General features: G+C 42.0%; 2 protein-coding genes across 5 annotated transcripts; one reads left to right on the forward strand and one right to left on the reverse strand.

The window, feature by feature from the left end:
- Positions 1 to 309: 309 nt before the first annotated feature.
- On the reverse strand, positions 310 to 12,114 carry nts (neurotensin). Of its 4 annotated transcripts, none has more exons than XM_082538381.1 (6): positions 11,544 to 12,114; positions 8,321 to 8,441; positions 4,070 to 4,159; positions 3,650 to 3,711; positions 1,459 to 1,656; positions 310 to 734 (listed from the first exon to the last, which is right to left on the reverse strand). In XM_082538381.1, the coding sequence occupies exons 3-6, from the start codon at positions 4,128 to 4,130 to the stop codon at positions 591 to 593; spliced, it is 465 nt and encodes a 154-aa protein (XP_082394507.1). In that variant the 5' UTR covers positions 4,131 to 4,159; positions 8,321 to 8,441; positions 11,544 to 12,114; the 3' UTR covers positions 310 to 590. The 4 variants fall into 4 exon arrangements, with proteins under 4 accessions (XP_082394507.1, XP_082394506.1, XP_082394508.1 ...); XM_082538380.1 differs by lacking the exon at positions 11,544 to 12,114 and adding an exon at positions 8,647 to 10,149; XM_082538382.1 differs by lacking the exon at positions 11,544 to 12,114 and adding an exon at positions 8,570 to 8,646.
- On the forward strand, positions 10,442 to 26,347 carry rassf9 (Ras association domain family member 9). The gene is made up of 2 exons (XM_082538378.1): positions 10,442 to 10,862; positions 22,758 to 26,347. The coding sequence occupies exons 1-2, from the start codon at positions 10,816 to 10,818 to the stop codon at positions 24,016 to 24,018; spliced, it is 1,308 nt and encodes a 435-aa protein (XP_082394504.1). The 5' UTR covers positions 10,442 to 10,815; the 3' UTR covers positions 24,019 to 26,347.
- Positions 26,348 to 26,631: the final 284 nt, after the last annotated feature.

A 26,631-nucleotide genomic window follows, 5' to 3' on the forward strand; every position in this document is an offset into this window, starting at 1 on the left:
GCAGTAACCAATTTTCAACCGGTTGAACAGTGTTGCTTCTACTCTGTGTTTCCATGCATGTCAAAGTAGAGTTGCAGAGACTTGGAGAGTTTGTGCTAAACCGACTGAAGCTACTGGTGACACTTAGGGAGACATAAAGTGTCTCCTGGTTTTGTTTGGTCAGAGGAGTAATTTGTTGTAGGTTGTGATCCTGTGAATGCTAATTAAGTATTATAAAGGATGAAATATGACACAACTTAGCTAAGTCATTACATAAATAGAAAAAGCAGATTGTGACATTGCGCTGGTTTTGTATCATGAATCCTTTAATTTCTGAAACAAAATAGATTTATTTTGCAGTGAATAAATAGCATACATAAATACAGTTTCTCAGAGATACACTATTTCTTTGATGCTAAGGATTTTATTTTCAGGAGCAGGATAAAGACAGGCCTCTCTGTTGGACATACAATCAAAGGGTCTGATTGGATAAAAAGGAACAGGAAAAAAAAAAGACTGCATCTACAAGAAGACAGAAAATAAACACAATCACATAATTACACAAAACATGTGGTCCGGTCCCTTAAAATGGTGCTGCGGTCTCTGGGATGTCAGTAAAATGTACTTCGTTTTAAGATGTACGGCCGCCGAGTCTTAGTGATGTGCCCCACTTGCCTCTTCAATATGTAGGGTGACTTTCGTTTCAGTGGAGCGTCGCTGTTCTCCTCTGAATACTCTAGAGAGTCTTGGAGTAGCTGTGAGGAGTGAAGGGAGACACAGCAGAGGATGAGTGTCACGCAACATGAGGGAGTGTGAGGGGGGCGGGCGGCAGGCAAACATGTTTTGGTACTGACTGCTAATCTGCAGGTGTTGTGTTAACATTTAAAAAAAAGAGAAATGCCACAGTGCGAGGAGCCAAAAGTGGAGAGAAAAACGATGACAGCGAGTGAGGAAGAGATGAGGAGGCGAAGTGGGGGAGAGGGGAGATTTAATGAAGTGTGTTTGCTTTAGGGGAGAACACACATACTCCTGTGTGTTCTGGCGATGTGAGTGAGTAAGTGTGTATGTACACAAGTCTGTGTATTTGTTTTGACTGGGCTTTTGGTTGACAGTTACTTCTCAACAAGTAGCTTAGGTAGGAGATTAGGACTTTTGAGAATTTCCTTAGCTATCCATAATTTCCCATATGGAAAAGAAATAGTAAAAACTTATATGTGATTACTTATGAAAGTGGCCACTTTCTCATTACTTTCATACATTGTTTTAGTAAGTATCCAAAACATACAAGTTTCATTATATCATTTTTCAAGGGATCTTATATCTGTTTTCACACTTATATGCTTTTCATACAAGTTTCACACAAGACAGATACAAACTTTATAAGATTTATATATATCTTTTCCATATGGGTATGCAATGTTGTTATTTGAAAAGTAGCCCACACAGCAAAAGAAAGTAAGTTAAAGATGATTGTCTGACCCTCTCCTCCCGGCTCTGCAGTACTCGGCAGATGTGTTGCAAGTTGTACATTTCATCCAGCAGCTGGAGGCTCCCCTCCCTCAGACCCCCATCCTCCTCCTCCCCACTCCACGCCTCCTGGCGCAGGGCGCTCAGCATCTTACAGAGGTTGGCCAGAGACACGCGCCAATAGGGGGCACTCTGCTTATTCTGTTTCATCTGCACAGAGGGCACAAGATACCAGGATGAGACAGTTAAATGGATTGAGTGGTTGGGTTTTTAACACTCAGAGTGCATCACTTAATCAGATTCCTGCTTTGAGCAATATTTTCGTTGGTGTTTTCGTGTATTTTGTGAACTTGGGTGAAGTGAAAACTGTACTGACCACTCAAGAGGCTGATGTTTCAGGTGGTTTAGAAGCTTTTTGGTTTAATGGGGATTGTTTTCTCTCGTGAAACATTTATATTGACAGAAATGATCTGACTGAAAAATGACATTTTCAGGTATTACTCAATCCGCGTCCTCAACACTGTAAGTACAAACTGTGGCCATAATTTTAAAATTCAGCCAAACTGTTGATTCGATACCTCGATCTGACTTAATCATTTTGATATTTGTCATTTCATAGCTTATGTTTGAGCAAACAGAATACAGTCAGTATTGTGAACTACACCTTAGTCTCACTTTTAATGTTGTACATTTTGCATTTGCAGCAGGAAACACTCAGGTAGTTCCTTTAAAAAGGGACTGAGGATTCTGCATGTGAGACTTTTACAATGTAATCTAAGCACCTATTATTTCTTAAAGACACATGCACTCAGAGTGAACAGAGTGAGACTACTGAGTTATAATCTAGTGTCTCTAGAGTGCAGTGAGATGGTAAAGAGCCCCCAGAATCCTCTGTGTGTACTGGCTGTCACGTGCATGTTGCAGTCAAAGATGTCAGTGTCAGGGAGGCTCACTCATCATTTATGACCAGTGGAAGTATCCTCAAATATAAAGACGAAAACTCTTTTTGTTTGCCAGGCAGGAGACATGGATAAAAGCTTTAGTGGCATCAAATGAACAAGCGTCAGGATCAAACATAGGCAGCTGACATTTGGAAATTGCCCATGCACAAAAGACAAACTAGCTGAGTTAGTGTGGCCATGCAATTGTGCTGTAATGTCATATGAAAGATTGTGGTGCTTCACTGGAAATTTCTACCTTAACGTTAGTCTCCTGGGCTCTTTAGCGTTCACAAACTTGCATTTTATAGAGACGCAAAAGTTCAATCTAAATTCCAGCATCGGCACAACTAACGATACTGAACACAGAGGTCAGTGACTCACTATGCAGAGTAATAAGAAGGTAATTTAGTTGTATTCAGTAGAGAATGAAAAACCACAATGGAGCATTAACCGTGGTATCTAATCAGATGAAAGGAAGGGAGGAGTATATCAGTCAATTTTATTGTCAAATATATAGTGTGTAGATAAAGAGCCACAATTAGGTCTATCTTCCACCATACTGCACTTTCCAGCCTCTTGAGCAGTCTGTCAGTCATGCAGCAAGTTATTATTACAATCATCACCCCTGAGCAACCTCTGAGCATCGGCAGCTATGAATCAAATGGCTGATTTGTCACCGTCATGTCTCCGTGTGAGCATCGCAGTTTTTCATCAGCAAGAACGGTAAAAGATGTGTCGTAACTATACTGCCAGGTCCATCTGAATCCTATTAGGATCGGCCATCCGTCTGTGCGTGCCTTTGGTTCCACATTCACTGATTTCATACCTGATCTTTGCATAGCCTCAGGCAGACATCAGATAAATGTGATAAAAAGCTCAAGGTTACAACTGAATTAGAATGCCCAATCTCAGCTCTTATTTTCTCCTCGTTTCAAAGCACTGCAGCAAATGGAAAGGTGATTATTTGTTATTTTTCTGAGCACATTTGAACTGGATACACTTTTAATAAGAGCAAATTGACTTAAAAAAAACAAAGTAAATGCTCAGGCAGCCTGAGTGGCATAAAAAGCCTCTTGTGGTAAATTATTTATCTCCCACTCAGCATGAGCACAACCGCAAGCTGAGGTTGCCACTGAAGCGTGGATGTAGATTTCATGAAAGAACACCTGGAAAGCCTTTATCGGCGAGGTCAGAGACCGACCCGGCAGGATGAAGCTTTTCTTTCCAGTCTCTGATATCACAGATGTAAAAAGACCAGATACCTTGGAAGTGAAGAGACTGCTGAGTAGTTCCTCTTCTAGCGCTCGCTGCTCCTGGTCAACATCTGTCAGTTACAGAAAAACAGCTTTACAACATTCAGATTTCACACAAATAAAAACACAAAACAAAAGATAAAACATAAACAAAAAACATAAATAAAACATAAACATAAATCAGTATAATTAAAACAAATATACTAGGTCTAATCTAAATGTATACTCAGTCGGTTTCATTTGAACTGATTCCATTAAATTTAATGTTTTACATTCTACTTGTGTAACAACATAAAAAAATTGACATGTTATCCAACTACTTAAAGAAGTCAGTATTTTGGGCATAAATATTTTTGGAGTGTAGTTTAGTTCAGTCCTCAATGAAATGTTATTTAAATTAACAATTAAGTATAGTTTCTCATCATTTACATTTGAATAGTAAAGTGGTGAAGAAACCCAGCCCTCGGTATCTGATGGTGGTCATCTTCATCACTATTGATAACAGAGTCCCCGTGCACCCTGACAGTGACAAAAAGCAACACATAATATCAATAAGAATTCCATGTGCATCTCTCTCTCTCTCTCTCTATATATATATATATATATATGTGTGTATGTGTGTGTGTGTGTGTGTGTGTGTGTGTGTGTGTGTGTGTGTTATGTGCGCGCATGCATAAAAGTTGTCCTTTATTTGGTTATTGATCCAAAAGTAACTATCATCTAGTAACAATCCATTCTCATTTTGAGTATTGGAAATAGTTCAGTGTAAACTGCATTTAATGTAAAATAAATGAAACTAATTAAGTTTCATTTCCCTAACATAAGATCAAACAAAGAATGAGAACAATAGTGTAAGTTACATTAATAGTTACATTAATAGTTTTTTCTGCTGTGCCATGTTTGGAAGAGGTGAAGTGAAACTGTCATAAAAGCCCATATTCACATGTGACTATGGCCACTTTTAAGCTTTCAACAGGTGACACTATTGATCAGCCTGAGTCCCAGTGCACCCTGACAGTTAAACAAAGCACAAATTATGCATGGATTTAAAAGAATGGAAGAGGCAATTGATCTTTGAGGGGGAAAGGGGTTTTATAGTAGCCTAAAAGAGCTGTAATCCTTGAGCAAAATTAAGATTTTCACTTATACAGTTATTTTTTTTAATAAACCGAGGTTTAAAAGTTAGCTATGTCATGAAGTCACACGCCATTCTCTGATTTTTCCCGAGAGAACAAATCAGGTTATTTCAGTATTTAATCTAAAGGACCAAACTCAAAACCATCCTGTTTAACCAACTTTGCCATTCAAGGTTTTTCAGAAATATTTGCAGTAATTTTTCCTTCTTTTATGCACATGCAACATTTCAGTATGATGCACCTGTTTTGTGAATAAATCCATAAAGTTCTACATAGAAAACCTGTTGAAAGAACACCAGTGCTTACCTGTACAAAGTGCACCACATGTTAAACAGAGGAGAAGCATACACGCCAACTGTGTCTGCATCTTGATCAGAACAAAAAAATCTGAAAAGAAATACCCCAAAAGAACAAAAAAAGGATCCCACACTGAAGAATTCACCTGAGGAGGAATCTAGTCCATAAGGTTAGGGGCCAGACACAGACAAAGAGAGGCTGGAGACACAATTTAGTGAAGCTGCTGTTTTGTTTTTTCTTGTTCTTCTTCTTCAGATCTATACACGCTTAAGCAGTTTCTGCTGCTGGGATGTGAAGCACAGTGGGCTCCATTCCCTGGGTATATAAGAGCCAAAATGATGTCACAGCATCTGCCCCCCCCCCCCCCCCCCCCTTACCCCACCCACACAGACACACATCTCCATCCCCACCTTCCCACCCATTACCACATCCCACTCATTCTCCTGTGTCATCAGATGTTTCATCCGACGACACTCCGGCATCATGACGTGAAAGGTTTTTGCGTCAAGGTTTTGAAGATGTGGTTATTTCCCTTCATGAATGCACACAGTCCGAGGTTAGTTTTGCCTCATGTTCCACTGATGGGTACCAGCAGTGATGAGGCAGGATGAACGAATCAGGCTCACTTTTTGCTTCACAGTTTGAACAGTCTTTTCATTTTTTTTCTAATTCACCAGGTTGTTGTCTTGGTTAACAAACAAAACCACTACATGCTAAAGGCTCAAATATTGGTGACGATTACAATTTAATTAACGTGAAGGCACAACTCTGTCCATGTTTCTCTAAAGCAGGTTTTACTTTGTAATAGTTTTTTTTTCTACTATAAATTCCCGCTGACATAAATGTAATCCATAAACCAACAAATAGCTTGAAATTTATTACTGCATTGCATGATCATCACAATCAGTCCACAACCTGCAGATGTTGGGATTTCTGTTTTTGACTTTAATAATAAAAAGCTTTTTCACTGGAGCTTAACCTGGCTTTTACAACTTGTTAAGAGGACCTTGGAAACAATGACTAAGAAAATAATCTTACCACCAGGTCTGTTTGGTAGATTTTTGAAAGCTTTCCATCAAATATCCTCCAACTTTATTTCTCTTTTTAGGATTATATTTTTGCTTAATTCCATAGAAAACACTTTTAAATCAGCATACTTACTCTATGAACTTAAGAGCAAATATAAACTCATGCACTAATTTCTGATTCATTTTGTTAGTGTAGTTTAAATAGAGCTGTTTTCTGGTTTTGTTGCCAGAGATGGGCAGTAACGCGTTACAAGTAACAAGTAACAAGTAACGCGTTACTGTAATCCAATTACTTTTTTCCAGTAACGAGTAAAGTAAGGGATTACTATTGCAAAAACGGGAATTAGATTACCGTTACTTTCCCGTAGGAACGCTGCATTACTGCGTTACTAAAACCGTGATTTTTTGCGAGAATGTCTCATGACAGTGACGTGCGAAGTTCGTGGCAACAGCTGTGTGCAGATCAACAATGGATCACATATCGATTGTGGGAGAGAGTGTGAGCGTGCAGCGTTTAAAGCGTGGAAGTACTGACCTTACTTTGAGTTTGATCCCATAAAAAGTGACAAAAACATTAGCGTCCATCGTGCGTGGGAAGAAAACTTCTTTTTACAGCAAAAAAACCCCTAAACTTCCAAGCAAGCACCGAGTGCGCTACGACATAATGGGAAATTCACAGAGAAACTCGCGGATTCTTCCACTGACTGCTGCGGCACACCTGCACCAGGGTAAACCTCCACCTACCCCACTCCTGCTTTACAGGTGAAAATAGAGCAACAGGACCGCTAGTCTTTGATTTTATTTATTTTCTGCTGTGTTTTACTTGCATCTATTTGAAAGACTGAGTGTAAACACACACAAAAAAATATTTTATGTGCTGGAATGTGCAGAAAATAGGTTTAAATATTAAACAAATTTCTTCCAGTCAGAGAATGTTGCATATAATTTAATTTTTGCTTGATGCATAAAGTTAAAAGATTAAAAATAATAAAACAAGTTTTAAAAAGGGACCTTTCCGTTTGATAACATTTTGTATGATGGATTATGCAGAAAAAGTAGAATTGGGCTGAAAGATCTATCACTTTATCACCTATTCAGGTTGTAAATCGTGTTTTTAAAAAGTAACTAAGTAACTAGGTAATTAATTACTTTTGAAAATAAGTAATCAGTAAAGTAACAGGATTAATTTTTGGGGGAAGTAATCAGTAATTAGTTACTGATTACTTTTTTCAAGTAACTTGACCAACACTGTTTGTTGCACAAAATTGTAAAGGGGGAGCCATTTGTTGTGACCGGTTGAGCCTGAGGAAAAAACATGAGATGAGGTAAGTGAAGAAGAAGCCTTCTGGGAGCCTAACTCTATTGCAGCTAACCAATGGATGGTCCATGGTCACCTGATCCAGCCCTTACTATAGGCTACATCAAAAGGGAAGTTTTAAGCCTAATTTTAAAAGTGAAGAACCTGTCTGTCTCCCAAACTGGGAACCGATTAAGGTCAAATTAGTTCAATTTAATTTTATTTATATAGCATCAAATCACAACAGTTGCCTCAATGTGGTTTATAGACCCTCTGATAATACAGAGAAAAACTTCTCAATCAGATGTCACACTCTGGTGACAGTGGGAAGGAAAAACTCCCGTTTAACAGGAATAAACCTCTGGCAGAACCCGGCTCAGGGAGGGGCGGCCATCTGCAACAACCGGCTGTAAGTGAGGAGAGGAAGACAGGATGAAGACATGCTGAGAGAGCCAGAGATTAATAATAAATAACAATTAAATTCAAGGAGACAGAAGAGGGACCTGATAGCTGAAAGTTCCACCTCAAATTCTCCTTTAAAGATTTGTATGTGAGGAGAAGAATTTTAACTTCTTTATTTAACAGGGAGCCAGTGAAGAGAGGCCGATGTAGAAAAATAGGATTTCTCTTTCTAGTCCCTGTCAGAATTCTCACTGCAGCCTTCTGATGTAACATTTAACTGCAAATGTGTCTGCAGAAGCAGACACCGACAACCATTAATGGGTTTAACGTGTTTATTGAACAGATAGTAAAGGGTAGGTGAGTGACTTAGAATGCTACAACCTTTATGGGAGTCTCTACTGAAGGAGACAGAGTGCATGCAGGTAAGTCTCTGTAAGTTATTAGAGGTGAGAGAAAATTCTTACTTGTAATTTGCTTGAACAGGGATTTAAGAGGGACTGCTGGCACACAGACACAATACCTTAGGAGTAGTGAGTGGGTTGGTGGAACGTGGGGAGGCAGGTGAGATGAGGGTGAGTCCTTCTGTCTTCAAAGCTCAGATGATGTCTGTAGAACTCCTTGGTGAAGCATGGATCAGGAAACTTGAACAGAAGAAAGACAGCACAGGCCGAGAGTGGACATAGGGAGGCAAAGCAGAGAGAGAAAGAAAGACAGACCAAGAAGAAAACCCCACATCTGCCCAACCATAACATCTGGATCAAATGAAAACCTTTTCAGGGAGCTTCTGAACGAGCAGATAATAATTATTTACAGGAGTCCAGTCATTGTAGGTAGTCCTATATATACCTGTTACAGCCCTAGCAGGGCCTCCTCCTGAAGGTGCCTGTGTGGGCGTGTCCCACCACCTCTTCTGCCTGAGGTGCCACCTTTCCCTTTTGTGCAGCTGACTCTCGTCAGTAATCAAGGAGATTTAAGCCCAGGGAAAGGTGAGCTCTGGGCCAGAGTGCCAGTAGTGTGGTTGCAGCTAGTGAGCTGTATGTTTGTGTGGTTACAGCTAGTGAGCTGAGTGTTTGGTGTATTTGCAGTTAGTGAGCTGCTCTTTCTTTTTGGCTTACGTTTTACTTTATTGACCAACGCCTGAGTTTTGTTTGTTTTCTTAAATGGTGATAGCGGCTTGTCCGTCTCTTTTAGTTGAGCTACTTTAATAAAACTCTGTAATTTAACCCTCATACCTTCTTGTCTCCTTTTTCTGACCCGGACACTTTTCGTTACTTCCCCCTCACCGCCTAGACCCCTCAGGGGAACGTAACAATACCTTTAATATGCACACTGAAGGATATATGAAAGAATAAGTGAATATATCAAAGATTCCTTGCAGTGTTATTGGAGCCCAAGGTAGTACCATCAAGGCTTACATGTCTATTAGGCACATCTGAAGGTTCAGTAATTGATTTGTATCTCCTGCCTTCATGAGAAACTGAGTTTTATCAACATAGCAATGAAAGTTTTTGCAGTTATTTCTACTAACATTGTCTAAGGGAAGCATGTGCTGTCAATAGTATTGATCCCAGCCCAGAACCCAGAAGAATTTTCCCCTAATGGTTAATTTTATTTGTAAAGAAATTCATGAAGTCATTAGCAGTTAAGGTCAAAGGAATACTTGGGTCAGCAGAGCTCTGACTCTTTGCCTGGCTGCTCTGCTGAACAGAAACTGTTTTCCCTCTATCAGATGTCTAATCATTGAGGGCTTTTTAAAGAGTAGCAAAGTATTTTTTCCAGATCAGAAGAAGGTCTTCTAATTTAGTGAAATGCCATTTCCTCCCTAGTTTAAAAGTTGCCTGCTTTAAGACAGGTGTGACTTATACAAAGCTGTACGTTTCTCTGCTTTGTTGAGTCATAGTTGGGCTGTTACATAGGTAACAAGATAATCTGTCTCTGAAGGAGTAAGATTCAGGTAGCTGCTCGCATCATGAGTCAGTACATGGTATTATTGAAGATAACAGTGCAAGGATCATGTCTTTAAACTTTGTTACAGCACTTTCAGAGAGACCTCCACTGTAATGAAATGTATTCCCATTATTGTAAATTTAAATTTAAAAAATGGTCAGACAAGACATGTTTTCAGGGAATACTGTTAAATACTCAGTTTCTATGATGTACCATATGTCAGGACAAGATTCAGAGTGTTTTTAAAATGACGAGTCAGTTCATTTACATTCTGAAAGAAGCTAATTGTGTTTAAATCACATACAGTGTGGAGGCTGTTGCTCTCAGCATTTACACTAATGTTAAAATCACTTTCAACGATGAGTTTAAGTAATGCTCAGTCAGTTGTTTTAGCTGTGTGTTTTTGTGGCTACCCTATTTAGTAATTAACCCCCAAAAACAATTAAATAATTTCAATATGTGTTAGGACAGCTTGAAAAACCACGTGCTCTTTGAGAGATTTACAGCGTCAAACACTCTTAGACTTTTTTTTTTTAAACAGGCTGTTTCATCTCAATGTAACATTTGTTGATCCAGAAAGGAAGACCATTTATCAAAACCCAACATGTTACATTTTCCTGGGTTGTAATGTAAACATGTTGTAACATTACATTACAGCTTTTTTTTATGTCGTCAGCAGGGTGGATACATGAAAAGAAATGCTGTTATTCTGTGCCTTATCTGCTCTATATTTTATATTATAGTTCCGCTAATATTTCAACATAATCTACAATGTTCTCTAATTGTTACGTTATTTCGTATTTCTGCAGAGCTGAGTATCCTTTTGAAGAAAGTGTTTCGTTTAGTCGTTCAGGTTGTTCCTGCAGGTGGAAGGGGGCAGAGTTTCACCATTAAATCTCGTTTGGCTGTAGGAAACACCTCCCTCCGCTTTTCGGATGGGGCGGATAGAGTTGCACCCGGGACACCCGTCAACTTTTCTGAAACATTCCGATAAGTGTCCGACGTCCTACAATGCCTGGACTGTAACTCACTTTGGATCGCCGGTCTGTTTTCTTGTGCTCCTGAGTCATGGCTCCATTTGGAAAAAACTTCCTTAAAGCCCGAATGAAAAACAGGTAACTTGATCAGATGAGTATGAGCTTTCTTTAAACCTGTTGAGTGTGTTTTCCCCCAACTTCGAGCATTAAAAAAAGACGTTACAATGAAATGCGTGAGGGAGACGATTTACGCTCAACTCGGCGCGCATCGAACTACGAATGAGCAGCACAAAATAAAACGCAGTTAAGTTGTTAATTTAGTTCTGCATATCATCTTTTTGATTATTATTATTGTTTTAAAAAATGATGTCTCCCCGGTCCAGTTAGAAAAACTGACAAACCTCCATACTGAATTCCAAGGAAATAATATACACTTCCGTGGAATATGAGATTTTGAGCGTCCTTTTTTTCATCAAGGTTATTACTATCTTAAACCAATTCATTCTTAATTTCCTTAATACTATTTGGGGAGTAATATATATTAATTTTACTAATTAAAAGCCAGTTTTGGCGAACCTGTCCGTGTGTGCACATGTTAAGATTTTTCATGTTACATTTTTAATGTAACTATACATGAACGATTTTATCAGTGTGCCAATGAGTGATGTGCCTTTTAGTGGTGGTCTTTGTTTGTTTACAACACTGCAGGCCTACTGTACATTAGCTTGTAAACGTTTGGACTTTCTTCTGCTATTATAAAAAAAACACACACACATATGTACACGTACAAAGTAGTAGAGATCATGTAATCTGTATTACCATAATTTGCTTTTTGCAATTTCCCTAAGAGCGTAGCTTGGCCTTTTGATGTGCTTCTCTCTGCAGCTGGGGTCCAGCTACAGTTCTGTAAAGGCAAGGAGGAAAGTAGAGTTACTGAGCCACAAGCTGTCGTCTGTTATTGGTGTAGACATTCTGCTTCTTTTGTTGACTACAGACTTTTGTTGTGCAGAGCTGGTAAACAGAGTTCTCTTTCTGAGTATCTAGGTCATGATTGAATCCCTTGCTGCCAAGATCAAGACAAGGAAAGTTAAAGGGTTTTAATTAGCTTTACTCATTAAGGGTCTCAATTAACACCAAACACAGCAACAACGCTGAGAGGTATGGTAGTGTACAGTGCTAAATTACAACACTTTGACAGAGGCACCATCAGCAGAATTGATGCATTTTCACATCACACAGAGCTGAGATGAATTATCTTTGATAACTTCAAACAGTCTGACTGAAGTTGTCTCCAGTGGCTGTCTTATTTTTTTTTTTCTTGCATAGTAATTATCATCGAGGCACCTATAATTATCTCAAGTGTTTAGATCTTTAGACATGTCAAACGCTTCACTTCGGAGACACCTGAGGCTGGCTCCTACTCGAGGTGAAACTTTGAGCTGGATGTTGACAACATGTGCAGTCGGAGCAAGCCGAAGCATCAAAATATTCACAAAATAAGAAAACGTTAATGTTGATTTGGTAAATGTAAAAAATATTGGAATATTCCATACTAAAATCAGGGAGTCTGATCCTTCAAACAACAGGAAATACAAGCCTCAGAATTATGTGACCAAAGCAATGTAGTGACCACTTGCACTAAGCCACCACTATAGCATTGTTAATTAGTTTTTAACATTGCTAGATTAATACAAATTTGCAGGCTGCTGAAAGCAATAAAAAAAAGACAGTTTGTGTTTAAAAAGGACAGGGGAAGTCATTTCTTTTAATGAGAAAGGGTTGTTATGGTGATTTAGATACTTCCTGTGGGCAAAAGATAATAGGGGTGGGCGATTTCACATAGGAAAGGAACAAACAGGGTGTGTTGTGTCTCTGCTCACAGATGCTTATCAGGGAAGGAGTCTTCCCAGAGATCAACATATCCAGATAAAAAAGTCACATTATTTCCTCAGCAATCCCTCATTCTTATCCTCAGATAAGAACAAGAGGAAACGTCTCCTGTCCAGCATCCAATAGTTTCTCTTCTGCATTCTCTGTGTTAAAGCCAAGCCAGACAGACACTTTGTAGATACTTTAGACTAGTATGATTTATTTGTTTTGGCTTGGATTTCTATATCTTACCTTTTTTAGTAAACCCCTATTGTTTTATATACACCAGTCAAACCTATAATTTGTTAGATAAACTACAAGTGTTGGTCTCGAAGAAAGCGAAACTTTGATTAGTGTAGGAAATGCAAATGCAAGCTTCTTATTGTCCCCTTTCACTTGTCTGATATTATTGACATTTATGTTTTTGAAGAAAAAAAAAGTGCAGAGGTCATGAGTCTGCAGTGCATTGTGTCATATCCTGCAGCGCACATTCAGTTTCCTTTTAAAGGAAATACAGCTGAAAAATGTCTTCACTTCATCTCTAGTTGATCCAGTCAGCCACAACTTTTTATCAGAACTTGTTCTTCCAGTCAGCATTAGTTTAGTCATAAAATCAGGATGAGTAAGTAAGAAATGTTGGATTGCACATAGGCCTTTTTTTCTGGTTTTAACTTGAGGTTAGCATTTGTGATTTGAGGATTTATGTTTACTTATTTGATTGTACTTAGCTTGGCTTAACTGAACAGATCAAGATGCCAGTAAAATTCATGACTTTTCCATCAACCTCGTGTTAAGTGCTAATTATGAGGTATTACAGCTATGAAAACCACAAACAAAATGAAGGCGTTAGCATAAATCACACAGATTTTAATTTTGAATTGGTTGATGCTGCATAGAAGGTGAATTAATCTATCTGGGGTAAGTTTGATCGTTTCACTCAGGACTGTTTTGAGCTGTAAAAGCAAACCTGTGATCTTATCAGCAGCAAATATAATCAAATCCAAATATACTCACGATTCCATAGTGAGACGTGTTGACAGCAGAGGCTAAAGGTGTCACGGCTGCCGAGGCGAGCCGTGTGGATATAGAAGGAGGACCCAAGATGCAGGCAGTGGATGAGATACCGGTGGTTTTATTTACAGAGGTGTAGTGGCAAACAAACAGTGGGGCATAACAAACAACTAAAGACACAGACTGACACGGAGGAACACAGACGAACCGGCAACAGGCAGGAGAACACACAGGGCTTAAATACACACACCAGTAATCAGGGGATGAGAGACAGGAGGGCAACACAGCTGGGAGGAATCTGGGCTGACGGGACAGGGGAAAAGTAAACTGATCACACTCACATACGACGCGGACCTTCACAATAAAACAGGAAACTCAGATACATGGAACCAGACAAGACATTGAACTAAACAGACAGATTCAGATGCGGACTCAGAGGCAGATCGAAAATATAACACACAGAACTCAAACAATAATAATCATCATCATCATAAACTAGAAAATGATAACTAAAAGCGCTGGGTCACCGACCCAGGACCATGACAGTACCCCCCCCTCAAGGGCTGGCTCCAGACAGCCCAGCAGAAACACAAAAACGGACCAAAACCAAAAAAGAAAAAAAAACACCCGACCAGGGTGGGCGGAGGGGGCCCAGGACGGAGGGACAGAGTCCAAAAGGCCCAGATGGTCAAGTTCAGGAGGCCGACCATGCGAACGGCAGCGGGGCCGGTCCCGATGCCGGCCACGCAGTAGGCAGTGGCGTGGAAACAGTTCTGGGGGCCGACCGTGCGGACGGCAACAGCGGCGTGGAAACAGTTCTGGGGGCCGACCGTGCGGACGGCAACAGCGGCGTGGAAACAGTTCTGGGGGCCGACCGTGCGGACGGCAACAGCGGCGTGGAAACAAGTCCGGAGGCCGGCCACGTGGAAGGCAGTGGCGGCGTTCAGGAGGGCGTCCACGGTGGCGGAGATGCCCAACAGGCGGCCAGGCAGATGACCGACGATGTGGAGGTGGTAGTAGGGGACCTGAAGGCTGCGTGGCCCCTGCAGCCCCAGGTGAAGCGGAGGCTGGACCAGACGAGGCGGAAGCTGAAGCGGAGGCTGGACCAGACGAGGCGGACGCTGATGAGGAGGCTGGACCAGACGAGGCGGACGCTGATGAGGAGGCTGAAACCGGGCCAGGCGACGCTGCTGATGAGGAGGCTGAAGCCGGACCAGGCGACGCTGCTGATGAGGAGGCTGAAGCCGGACCAGACGAGGATGAAGACGCAGAGGCTGAAGCTGGACCAGACGAGGATGAAGACGCAGAGGCTGGACCAGACGAGGATGAAGACGCAGAGGCTGGACCAGACGAGGATGAAGACGCAGAGGCTGGACCAGACGATGAGGAAGACGCAGAGGCTGGACCAGACGATGAGGAAGACGCAGAGGCTGGACCAGACGATGAGGAAGATGCAGAGGCTGGACCAGACGGGGATGCAGAGGCTGGACCAGACGGGGATGCAGAGGCTGGACCAGACGGGGATGCGGAGGCCGGACCAGGCAAAGCAGCTGATGAGGATGCTGAAGCTGGACCAGGCAAAGCAGCTGATGAGGATGCTGAAGCTGGACCAGGCAAAGCAGCTGATGAGGAAGCTGAAGAGGAGGCCACTGCAGGTGATGCGGAGGCTGGACCAGACGAGGATGAAGACGCAGAGGCTGGACCAGACGAGGATGAAGACGCAGAGGCTGGACCAGACGATGAGGAAGACGCAGAGGCTGGACCAGACGATGAGGAAGATGCAGAGGCTGGACCAGACGATGAGGAAGATGCAGAGGCTGGACCAGACGATGAGGAAGATGCAGAGGCTGGACCAGACGGGGATGCAGAGGCTGGACCAGACGGGGATGCAGAGGCTGGACCAGACGGGGATGCTGAAGCTGGACCAGGCAAAGCAGCTGATGAGGAAGCTGAAGAGGAGGCCACTGCAGGTGATGCGGAGGCTGGACCAGGCGAGGATGAAGACACGGAGGCTGGACCAGGCGAGGATGAAGCAGTGGCTGGACCAGGCGAGGATGAAGCAGTGGCTGGACCAGGTGAAGCGGATGAAGCCGAAGCATGCGCTGGACCAGGCGACGCTGAGGATGCTGAATCCGGACCAGGCGACGGCGTGGAGGATGCAGCAGAGGCCGGGCCAGGCAACGGCGTGGAGGATGCAGACGGAGGCGCTGCAGCAGATGGCGGCATGGATGAAACTGCTGCTGCAAGCGTGGATGAGGCTGCTGGTGGAGCAGCTGGTGGCTGGATGGGCTCCTCGGGCCCCCCAGCTGACGAGAAAGGAGGCTGGGCGGGCTCCTCGGGCCCCCCAGCTGACGAGGCAGATGGCTGGACGGGCTCCTCGGGCCCCCCAGCAAAAACAGTCTCAGAACCAGTGGGCACTGGAGCCCCTGGCACACACAGAACAGAACCAGCAGGTGCGGAGACTTCTGGCAGGAACGCAACAGAACCAGCAGGTGCGGAGACCTCTGGCAGGAACGCAACAGGACCAGCAGGCACACGGGCCTCTGGCAGGAACGCAACAGGACCAGCAGGCACACGGGCCTCTGGCAGGGACAGAACAGGACCAGCAGGCACACGGGCCTCTGGCAGGGACAGAACAGGACCAGCAGGCACACGGGCCTCTGGACTGGTCAATGCAGCTGCGCAGAGCATTGACCCTGCTCAGACAGCGACAGCTCTGTGCAGTCCTCAGCTGGCTTCTTAAACTCCAGGGGTCCAGAGTCTGATGGGGGCTGAAACCCAGCCTCTGGGGAGGCCCTGGAGTGCATCTCAGTCTCAGAACTGGCCAGCCTTTGAGGAATGTTGACATTGTTCTTGGGTTTGTCTCTCTGCTTAGAGTACGGAGTTGTTGAACTGTCCGTTATGGGTTGGACTGACATGGCTTGCTGTACAGGAGGAGTAGGTGAAGGTGATGGCTGAACAGGTGGTGGAGCAACTGACACAGGATGCAGGGCTGGTGACTGCTGAACAGGAGGCTGAACTGAGGATAAAGCTAATGATTCTTCTGCTAACCGGGCTACTGACTGGGCCATGGATTGTAACAGGGTTTGTAATAAGTCTGGCTGTGACTGTAATTGAGCTATGGATTGTGAGGCTGAATGTGGCGGAGGTGGCGACTGGGCTTCCGGCTGGGCGGCTAACTGAGCTTCCGGCCGGGCAGCTAACTGAGCTACCTGCTGGGCAGCTGGCTCAACAAACACAGCCCCGGAATAAACAGTCATTCGAGCTGGCGAAACAGACGGAGTGTCTTTTCCACTCACCACAGCCGGCAGTTCCGAAGTCCTACTCTCCGGCTGTGGGGCGACGCGCCGACGGCGCGATCGTCGCTTCCTCCCGGGCGAAACCTCCGGCGGGCCGGGCAAAACCTCCGGCGGGCCGGGCAAAACCTCCGGCGGGCCGGGCAAAATCTTCACCGGCGGGCCGGGCAAAATCTTCACCGCCAGGCTGGGTTGGGAAGCGGTAGCGGCTGGAGGGCGAAGGTGCAGCTCATGAAGGAGGAAGTCCCGTGCCAGCGGGTGAAGCGAGTCTAGCAGCTAGGAGTGCGCAGAGAGTAGCTGCTGTAGCCTGGCTTCTACAGCGCAGTGGAACTCTTCTTCCTCCTGCTCAAGCCACAGGTTTACCAACCTTGCGACCGTGTCGGTTACCTCCTCCCGAAACTCCTGGGTAGGTGCAAATGCTGCTGGGTCCATGTTGGCCGGTTCGTACTGTCACGGCTGCCGAGGCGAGCCGTGTGGATATAGAAGGAGGACCCAAGATGCAGGCAGTGGATGAGATACCGGTGGTTTTATTTACAGAGGTGTAGTGGCAAACAAACAGTGGGGCATAACAAACAACTAAAGACACCTAAACTGGGAGAACTAAAATAACAGACCTGGGAGCATATGACAACGGATGATGAATAGCAGAGAGACGCAGACGAGGAACAGGACTCCGTGGAACACAGGGTAACAGACTGACACAGAGTTACACAGACTGACACGGAGGAACACAGACGAACCGGCAACAGGCAGGAGAACACACAGGGCTTAAATACACACACCAGTAATCAGGGGATGAGAGACAGGAGGGCAACACAGCTGGGAGGAATCTGGGCTGACGGGACAGGGGAAACCTAAACTGATCACACTCACATACGACGCGGACCTTCACAATAAAACAGGAAACTCAGATACATGGAACCAGACAAGACATTGAACTAAACAGACAGATTCAGATGCAGACTCAGAGGCAGATCGAAAATATAACACACAGAACTCAAACAATAATAATCATCATCATCATAAACTAGAAAATGATAACTAAAAGCGCTGGGTCACCGACCCAGGACCATGACAAAAGGACATGTTTGCCTATCTGCTATCAAAGCTTTGTTTCTGTTGAGCATATTTGCATCTCTTTTTCGTCATTGATCTGCCAAAACATGTCGGGACACTTTAGAGCTATAACTCTGTCATTTGCTATGACTTGCTCAAACCACCAGCATACAGGCCTCTGTGGTAACTTGTACCTTGCAAACTTATCACACAAGTGGGAACTGTTAATTCCTTCCAGGTTGTCATTATGAGCATTACAATATGCTACCGCAATGCAGCCGTAACGTAATCATCCAACACAGAAGCTGGTACGGAAATTCCTATAATTTAAGGTTAAACTGAACTTAGACGTGTGGGTAGTTTCCTCCCGCACGTCCCAGTTCTAACTGGATATCTCTGCCTCTAAGTTCAAGGTGAGGTCAAGTGGGTCTGCTCAGGTTTCTCGGGTTCATTCAAGTGTGAATTTAAAGTCGAACCTGTACTGTGCCAGTTGCCGTGCAACATCCGTCTTCACCCATAAGGGCTTTATATTTTAGTTTTTCTTGAAAGTATGTGTCATCTGAAGCTGTAATTCAACATTAGCTTTGAGTTCATTACACTATCAGTGTCAGCTTTGTCATTTACCACCCAGCAGTGTGACCTATGAAGGCACCCTCATTTGCTGCGTCTGGAACTGCTGTGTAATCCCAAGCTATGAATATCAAATGGCACCCAAAGTGACAGCCCTCATAAAGTATGTGGTGCGATGCAATCAGCGCAGCAGTGCATGCACTACTTGTGTATCTCTTGTCAGAGTCCTAACAGTTTGCCATGCATCTAATTGTTTGCTCTTAAAAAACACCGCAAAGTTCTGGTTAACCACATTTCAGCCAGTACAGTAAGTCAAAGTGGTGATGTCTGTGAGGCTAAGCCAGCACAATTCAAGTTGCCATTAATGGAGTCATATTCCTGCAGTATTCTTTCCAAAATAAACACAGCAGAAGAATCATTGTTCTATGAGGTAGAGCTTTAAAGAAAAAATATGCTATCGTTTAGGCTGAGGGGCTAGTGTACAGCCGTCTTTAATACCCTTTAGTACCCTGATAAAAATTGCTGTTTTCCTCAATAAGAAGCAATGTAAAAAGCCATAAAAGTGCAAGTTAGGTACTGTTTACAAGGTTGTGTCAGTGACAGAAAACTTCCAGGAATTGCTGGGAGTTTATGTGGATTTTGATGTACTAGCAGTTGACTCACAACCCTGAGGCTTACAGGGGCCTTAAATGTAAGTGATAATGCTGTTAGCTGCAGAAATGCAAAGCAGGATACCAAGAGCTTTCAATAAGTTCTGCCACAGCAGGACACAGACTTCACATCTACTAACTGCTGGGAATCATTGAGGCTTTGCCATTTTGGCTGCATTGCATAAGCTACAGTGTTTAGACATTCTCCAAGTCAATTCACACTGGCATTAGTTGCAGCATGTGTATCTGGACCTTAACAATCAAAGAACTCTAACAATAAATATTCCTTTAACTAATTTGGAAACTAAATTAGACTCATAAAAGTCATTCTCATGAATAAATGAAATATTTATTTCTTTTTCGTCCAAATAAATCATTTGCTTTCAGTTCCAATGTGTTCCAGTGATAACGCATAATAGAAACTGTTAGCTCTTTCTTCACAGTAGAATGAAAATTAAAAGTAACCATAGTGAGCAACATGGAATCTCTTTTCCTCCCTTCCTCCTACAGTGCATAAAACTATAGTGGCAGGATGTTGCCTGAGTGCTGGTGATTGTGGCCTGAGACAAATACAGGTGTTTCCCTGCCTAACTGTACTGTCTTCCTGCACAGCTGTGGCCTTGGGTCACCCTTTCTGAAATAGCCAGTGTATGTACAGCATGTTTATTCGCCTGCAAGATTAGAAATGAGGACAGTGTGTGACAGGTTCAGGTTTATTGGAAACATCTGCATTGTGTATTTACAGATGTGTAGTATAGCTATGCTGCACTGAACATGTAATTATGATTTTGTTCCCTTTTCCTTTACCTTTCTTCTTTCGTGCCCTTGCACTTCTTGCCTCAGCCATTCTTTCATCCTTGCAATACAGTATAACAGTGGCTCACAAAATATTTTTTGGCCCCATATAATGAAATTGCTCTGATTTTTGGATTCCTCATCACATGCTGAGAAGGTGGGAGAGGTTTTGACCCATTAATGCACATGTGAAAGTAACCTTTAAGTATTGTTTTATCAATAATAAATAAAATATGCATAATTGGTCAGGTTTACCACTCGTAATTCATCCAAATGAATTTGTTTTGTACATAGCATTTTAATTTAAGCTGACAACGACACTATGTTTAATAAAAGTAATGGGTTAAAAAGTGAAATAATGTATTGTATTATATTATAATAAGACTTTTTCAAACACACCACAAACTTGCCACAGTTGATGCCATGGTTCATGCCCTAACACATATTGACTGCTCTATGATGTTGAGCTGTTGTGTCAGATAAGCTCATTTTTTAAGCATGTGGCCACTATGTACGGTGTACTGGGTACACCGCCTGTTTTCTTTCCTGTGCAGCAGTAGCACTGGGGCTGTGTTGTATTGGGTGAAGTTGGAAATTCCATGGTCAAAGCAACAAGGGTTGTTGTCTATTAAATGCTTGAGGCATGTTGGAATTGTTTGGCCTACACATAGCTCAGGTATTTGCTTTGCTCCGGTTTTCTCCAAGAGTCTCAATAACCATTAACCAACCTATGAATTGCATTCCTGAGACCTTATTCGCCAGATGTTTACACTATGCTCCAGTTGGGTGTTCATGTGTTATGTGGGAACCAATACATTGTGGTATCAGTCTGTCAAATCTACAAACTGAGAGATAAGCCTCTTTCTCCCTTTGAATAATATACACAATGTCTTAGACATGCAGGTTGGGGTATCCTATCTTAATAGGATGTGGCTTGTTTTTTGTTTTTTTTGGTTTGGTTGGTTGGTTTTTTTGCTTCCTCCCGCATTGGTGACGTAAATTAGCATAAGTTGCATTCGGCCAAGGTTATCAGAACAAATAAAGGCAAAGCAGATACATGATGTAGGGTTTAGATGTGAAGACGTTGCTGCATACCAACCTGAGGAACAACACTGAACTTTGATAGCTGGGCTAAACAAAGGACTTGATTTTAATCCCAAAGTCTGTTTTAATACATTGTAAATATAGATAAGACTTCAGATTTATCTAGATAGTAAAGTGAAATATAATTTTAAAAGGCTTAGATGAAAATCCCACTTCCAGACAAGTGTGTTGGCCCATTCCTTTTACCCATCAGTGTCACTATATCAAATTTCCTGACAAGCTACAGCCAGATTTCCTTGTTGATGTTTTCTGCTTTTGTTATTTAAGGCTAATTTTTTCAACCTTTTTTTATTCGTAGATGTGATATTATCCAGGATTAGAAGAATGTTTTTCTCTATTACTGTGAACTGACTAAAGAAGTATTGTCTTTTGGGTTGAAAAACCACAGACCAACATTCCTTTAACCCACAAAAATCAGTCTGCAGTTAAACCATCAAAGGAGGAGTTCTACTTTTTTGTGTCTGTGATTTTTATGTGGATAATCTTTCTCTGGGTTTCTTTGCGATTAAACTGTCTGCAATTATAGGAGTATTATGTGTCACTTATTTTTCCCTGAAGACTAGAATTTAACTTTAAATAATTCACCAAGACAGAAACTTGGCAGTCAGAGATTCCCTAATGAAACACATGAATCGCAGAATGTTCCTAACATGTTATCTTTCATATAAATAATAGAGTGATACATCATTCTTTATCCTGAAATCAGATTTAAATGTCTGGTGATGTTATCTTCTTATTTGTGGCCGTCTGCATTGCCGGTGCCTATCATTTAATGACTGGATATTAGGTCCTGAATATTACCGGTGGTTCATTAAGGATGTAAAAAATGAATATCTTCGGCCCATCAGAGGTCAATTTTTGAACAGGTTTTACGATCCATGCAAAAACTTAATGAGGGCCTTGAGGTTAAATAGCTCAGAACTGAATCATTAAGTGATCATCTCTGATGAGTAAGACGATGAGAAACAGTAATAGAATCAAGCCAGGAAGCACAAAATGACTGAATGTAGTTTTCTGCTCATTGACCTAATGGAAAGCCATCAAATAAGGATGCATTCATAAAAACATACTACTTAGAATAGGAAAACAACTTTTAAAGTATTATAGAGAGAGAGACTTATTTTACTTCAGATGGCAAGTATGTTGAAATATGGCTGTCTAAATTTCCTTTTGGGATTATTTATCTAACTACATTTTTTTTAACCCTTTTGTTGAACTGCTGTCTAGAAAGGAGCATTTCTAATCCCCAAATGCACGTGTCTAGAATTGAATTTGTGAACATAACTACTACTATCACTAAAAATGTATTCCAATTCAATTTATAAAGCACCAAAACACAACACCAAGTTAAAGACTTACAATAATACAGAGAAAACAGAGAAAACTTCAAAAATCAGATGTCGCACTTTAGTGACTGTGGGAAGGAAAAACTCCATATTTACAGGAAGAAACCTGCGGCAGAACCAGGCTCAGTGGGGGCCAGCCATCTGCCCCAACTGGTTGGAGGTGAGGGGAAGGAAACACGACCAGCAATCCAAACCCGCCTTAATGCAATGAAACATGAAGGGTTATATTTTAATGTCACAGAGTGTAAACATTGTAGAGCATTAACTTAAGAAAGCATTTCCAAGTTTTCATGCATAGCCAAAGTTGTAACTTTTGTTTTTTTGTCTTCTGCATAGGACAAAAGATGCAGAGCCTGTGGTAGGAAAGGAGATCCAAGTTACTGTCTGCAATGAAGAGAAGGTTGTCTGTGGAGTAACAAAGCATACGACATGTGCAGATATGATTCAGGCATTGCTGGATGATCACAAGTCAGTCCCAGAGAGCAAGCGGCTACTGGATGGAGAACCCAAAGACTTCTGTCTCGTTGAACGGTGGAAGGGTTTCGAGAGAGCTTTGCCACCTCTTACCAGAATACTGAGACTCTGGTATGCTTGGGGTGATCAGAGGCCCTTCATACAGTTTATTCTAGTTAAAACCAGTGATTTCGTGCCTCAGCCTGCTAAGAAAGGTGGAAAGTGCAAAGGGGCCAAGCTGAAGCGATGTGAGCACGGTCGTGCTCAGTATTCCCAGTCTCTGCCAGCGGAAAAACAAAAGCGCATGGTAAAAAAAGCTTTCCGAAAGCTGGAGAAACTTCATATGGAGAGCAAAAGCTCCCTAGGTGCAGAGGAGATCGACCAGATGGTGCAACTTATTCTCAACCAGGACCACACAATTAGAGAGCAGATCCAGCGGATAAGGGAGCTAGATTCAGAGATTGAGCGGATTGAGCTGCAAGTCCAGCAAGAAACCAAGTCGGAGACTTCCTTGGCTCAGGCCTGCAGTCCAAATTCCGAGGCACACATTGAGGAGCAGCTGCAAGAATACTTGTACACCAGCGATGGGGTTGTACAGCTGGACATGGAGGTTCAGAGGCACCAGGAACTCATCCTCCAGTTGTCCCATGAAATTGACGCTGAGCTTAGGAAGGCCAGCCTCGCTCTGGCTCAAGATGAAGACCAGGAAGGAATGGCCACTGGTTCCTGGATCCCCGCTGACACAGACGAAGCATTTTATACTGCTGAAATCGAGAGGCTGCGGGGCGAACTGAATCACAGCCTCTTCACCGGTGTTTCCATTCACAACCAAGCTGCTGAAATAGACAAGCAGATAAAGTACTTTGACAATACACTGGTTTCTAAGGATCAAGAGTGCTGGCAGCTAGCCGCCCAGCTGAGCTCATTGCAAATCACGGACAGCACAGAGGAGGAGCAGCCCATAACAGTCCAAGGGAAAAGTGAGACCCAGTGCGGCATTTCTCAGACAGTGAAACTCAAACACACCCTGTCCCCTCTAGACATTACAGACACAGACTCAGACACTGGGATTAGCTCCACACACAGTCAGGACTCTCTGTCACCGTGTCTCGATTTCCCTCCCCCGCTGGACACAGACGTTTGAAGAACCCGGTTCACTCAGCAATGTGTTCTTCTTCAGTCACCAGCTGCAGTTTTTTACTCCTCACATGTGCTCTTTGTTTCATGCTCTGTGCTTGCAAAATTAGCAAAAAGACACATTTTCTGCAATTTTTAGTGTCTCCGGAACTTTGTTGCATCGTCATCACACCATGCCAAAAAGAAGAATGTAAGAAATGTCAACTTGGGTTCCAACAAATTAATACAAGAGTACTGTGGTTGATTCTTAAACGTGTTCACAGAAAATTGGTCAAAAATGTTTTTGCAAAGAGTTTGCAAGATGCAAAACATATCCTTGTTTAATATGAATAATTTTCTCAGGTATCAAAGTAACAGATGGTTAGGTATCAGTGTAACATGAAATAATACATGCAAGACACTAACTGAGGCTGTGCGTGCGCTACTTATAATCCTACATTATTGATAGAAGGTTTTCCCATTTTTAATTGCCAACAGAGATGCAAAGACCAATTTTTAGATGTTTAGATTTGTCACTTTAGATGATAGTAAATAAGCTTTTTGCTTTTTGTAAAGTCCTCAAGCTATTTATTAAGTTGCACTTCTTACACACTTAAGGCTATTAACAATGTTTTATATTAAAACAAAAAGATAATAGTTTTGATGTAGTATTTGTAAAAGAAAAATATACTTTAAACACTGTTCTTGACTATTCTGTAAATACAAACCTAGTTCGCCCGATTTCAAATGGTAATTGCCCCTTCTTGATATATCATTATTTAACTGTGATTAGATGACATCTTTCTGTCTAGAAAGGGCTACAAAGTCATTTCTAAGGCTTTCATGATTCAACACTAAGAAAGAGAATAGATAAAAATGGCATCCATTGCAGAGTTCCAAGGTGAAAATCACTGCTGACCAAAAAGAACACAAAACCTTGTGTCACATCTACCAAAAACAACTTGATTCCCGAATATTCTGTGGATTGATTAGACAAAAGCAGAACTTTCTGAAAGGTTTGCATCCTGTTACACCTGACGTAAAAGGTAGCACAGCATTTCATAAGGAAAACATCATACCAACAGTCAAACGCAGTGGTGGTAGTGTGATGGTCTAGGGCTGCTTTCCTGCATCAAGGCTTTGGCAACTCTCTACCGAACAGACTCTATCCTGGCAGACGGCATCACCTGGAACTCAAGTGCACTGAGGTTATGCAGCAGGACAATGATCCAAAGTACGCCACTGAATGGCTTAAATACACACAAAGAGCAATGAGCTCACAAGGAGTCCAAACTGAAATCTAATTGAGATGTTTTGGCATAACATCTCAATTAGTTCATGCTCAAAAATATTCCAGTGGGGCTTAATTAAAACAATTCTGCAAAGAAGAGTAGAACAAAGTTCCTCCACAGTGATGTGAAGGACTCATTGCCAGTTATTGCTAATGTGTAATTGCAGTCCATGCTGCTAAGATTGGCACAACCTGTTATTGGGTTTAGGGGTTTCGTTTTTGACACAAGACCTTGTTGCATTTAGTTATTTTACCTTAATAGATAAAATCATCATTTAAAAAGTGCATTTTGTATTTACCCGGGTTATCTTTGTCTAATGTTTAAAACAGTGTGACAAATATGCAGAAATATAAGATATCAGGAAGGAGGCAAATACTTTTTCGCAGCACCTTATGCTTCTGCAAGTAATATAAGTAATTACTGAGAAAGGCACAATTGTAAAAGAAAAGCTTATTTATTTACTGTAGTTACCAAACTACCAGTTACCAGAATTTTGGGACATTGTGTAAAATTCAAGTAAAAATAAAATGCAATGGGTTCATGAGATCTGCAAATCTTGTAAACCCATTTTGCTCGTAAACATTTCAAACATTTTAATATTTCATGAAAATATTATCTCATTTTGGATTTGGTGACAGCAGCATGTCTCAGAAAAGTTGGTGAAGGGCAAACGAAATTCAAGTTACAACAATTTCTGGTACATAAATAGCTGGTGGGACATTTTTCAGATAATTTGGCAACAGGTCAGTAAAATGACACAGTCTGAAAACATGGGAAGCCAAAAATATGACAAAGAAGACAAAGAATCTTATATCAAATAAGAATGGGAAAACATTCCTCTCCCACGAGTCCAGCAACCGTTCTCCTGAGTTCCCACATGTTTACAGACTTAGGGGAAGCTACACAGCATAAACGTGGCTCTCTTCCAACTTTTTTGTCATGCAGAGATGTGTTGCTGCAGTCAATTTCAAAATGAGCTAATATCTTTTTCTTAAAATGCCACATTTTTCTCAGTTTAAGCATTGAACGTGTATCCTCTTGTTAATTAAATATGGGTTTATGAGATTTGCTTATCACTGCATTGTTTTTGTTTGCAATTTTCACAACGTTCCAGCTTATTTGGAAATGGGTTTGTATTTTTCAGATGTAATTTTGTGACAAATCACTATTCGCTACCTGCCTAATCAAACACTATATTCACTATCCACCAAATTCAATTCACACGCCCTGTGTTTTAACCACTTAAAACATAAGCTATTATAAAGAACAATGTACATCTTGACTTTCATAATAAAAGCTAATACTTTAAATAACTAAAAACACTGTCGTTGGGTTTTTCGGCACCATTT

Source organism: Aulonocara stuartgranti (assembly GCF_965226115.1).
Source record: "Aulonocara stuartgranti genome assembly, chromosome: 7".
NCBI classification, from domain to species: Eukaryota; Metazoa; Chordata; class Actinopteri; order Cichliformes; family Cichlidae; genus Aulonocara; species Aulonocara stuartgranti.

Excerpts from the sequence above, each read along its gene's own strand:
- nts (XM_082538381.1), bottom strand. The coding sequence starts at position 4,130 with ATGAAGATGACCACCATCAGATACCGAGGGCTGGGTTTCTTCACCACT. Across the intron at positions 3,712-4,069 it reads CACCACTTTACTATTCAAAT|ATGTTGACCAGGAGCAGCGA; the intron begins GTAAATGATGAG and ends TGTAACTGACAG. Across the intron at positions 1,657-3,649 it reads GCAGTCTCTTCACTTCCAAG|ATGAAACAGAATAAGCAGAG; the intron begins GTATCTGGTCTT and ends CCCTCTGTGCAG.
- rassf9 (XM_082538378.1), top strand. The coding sequence starts at position 10,816 with ATGGCTCCATTTGGAAAAAACTTCCTTAAAGCCCGAATGAAAAACAG. Across the intron at positions 10,863-22,757 it reads AAAGCCCGAATGAAAAACAG|GACAAAAGATGCAGAGCCTG; the intron begins GTAACTTGATCA and ends TCTTCTGCATAG.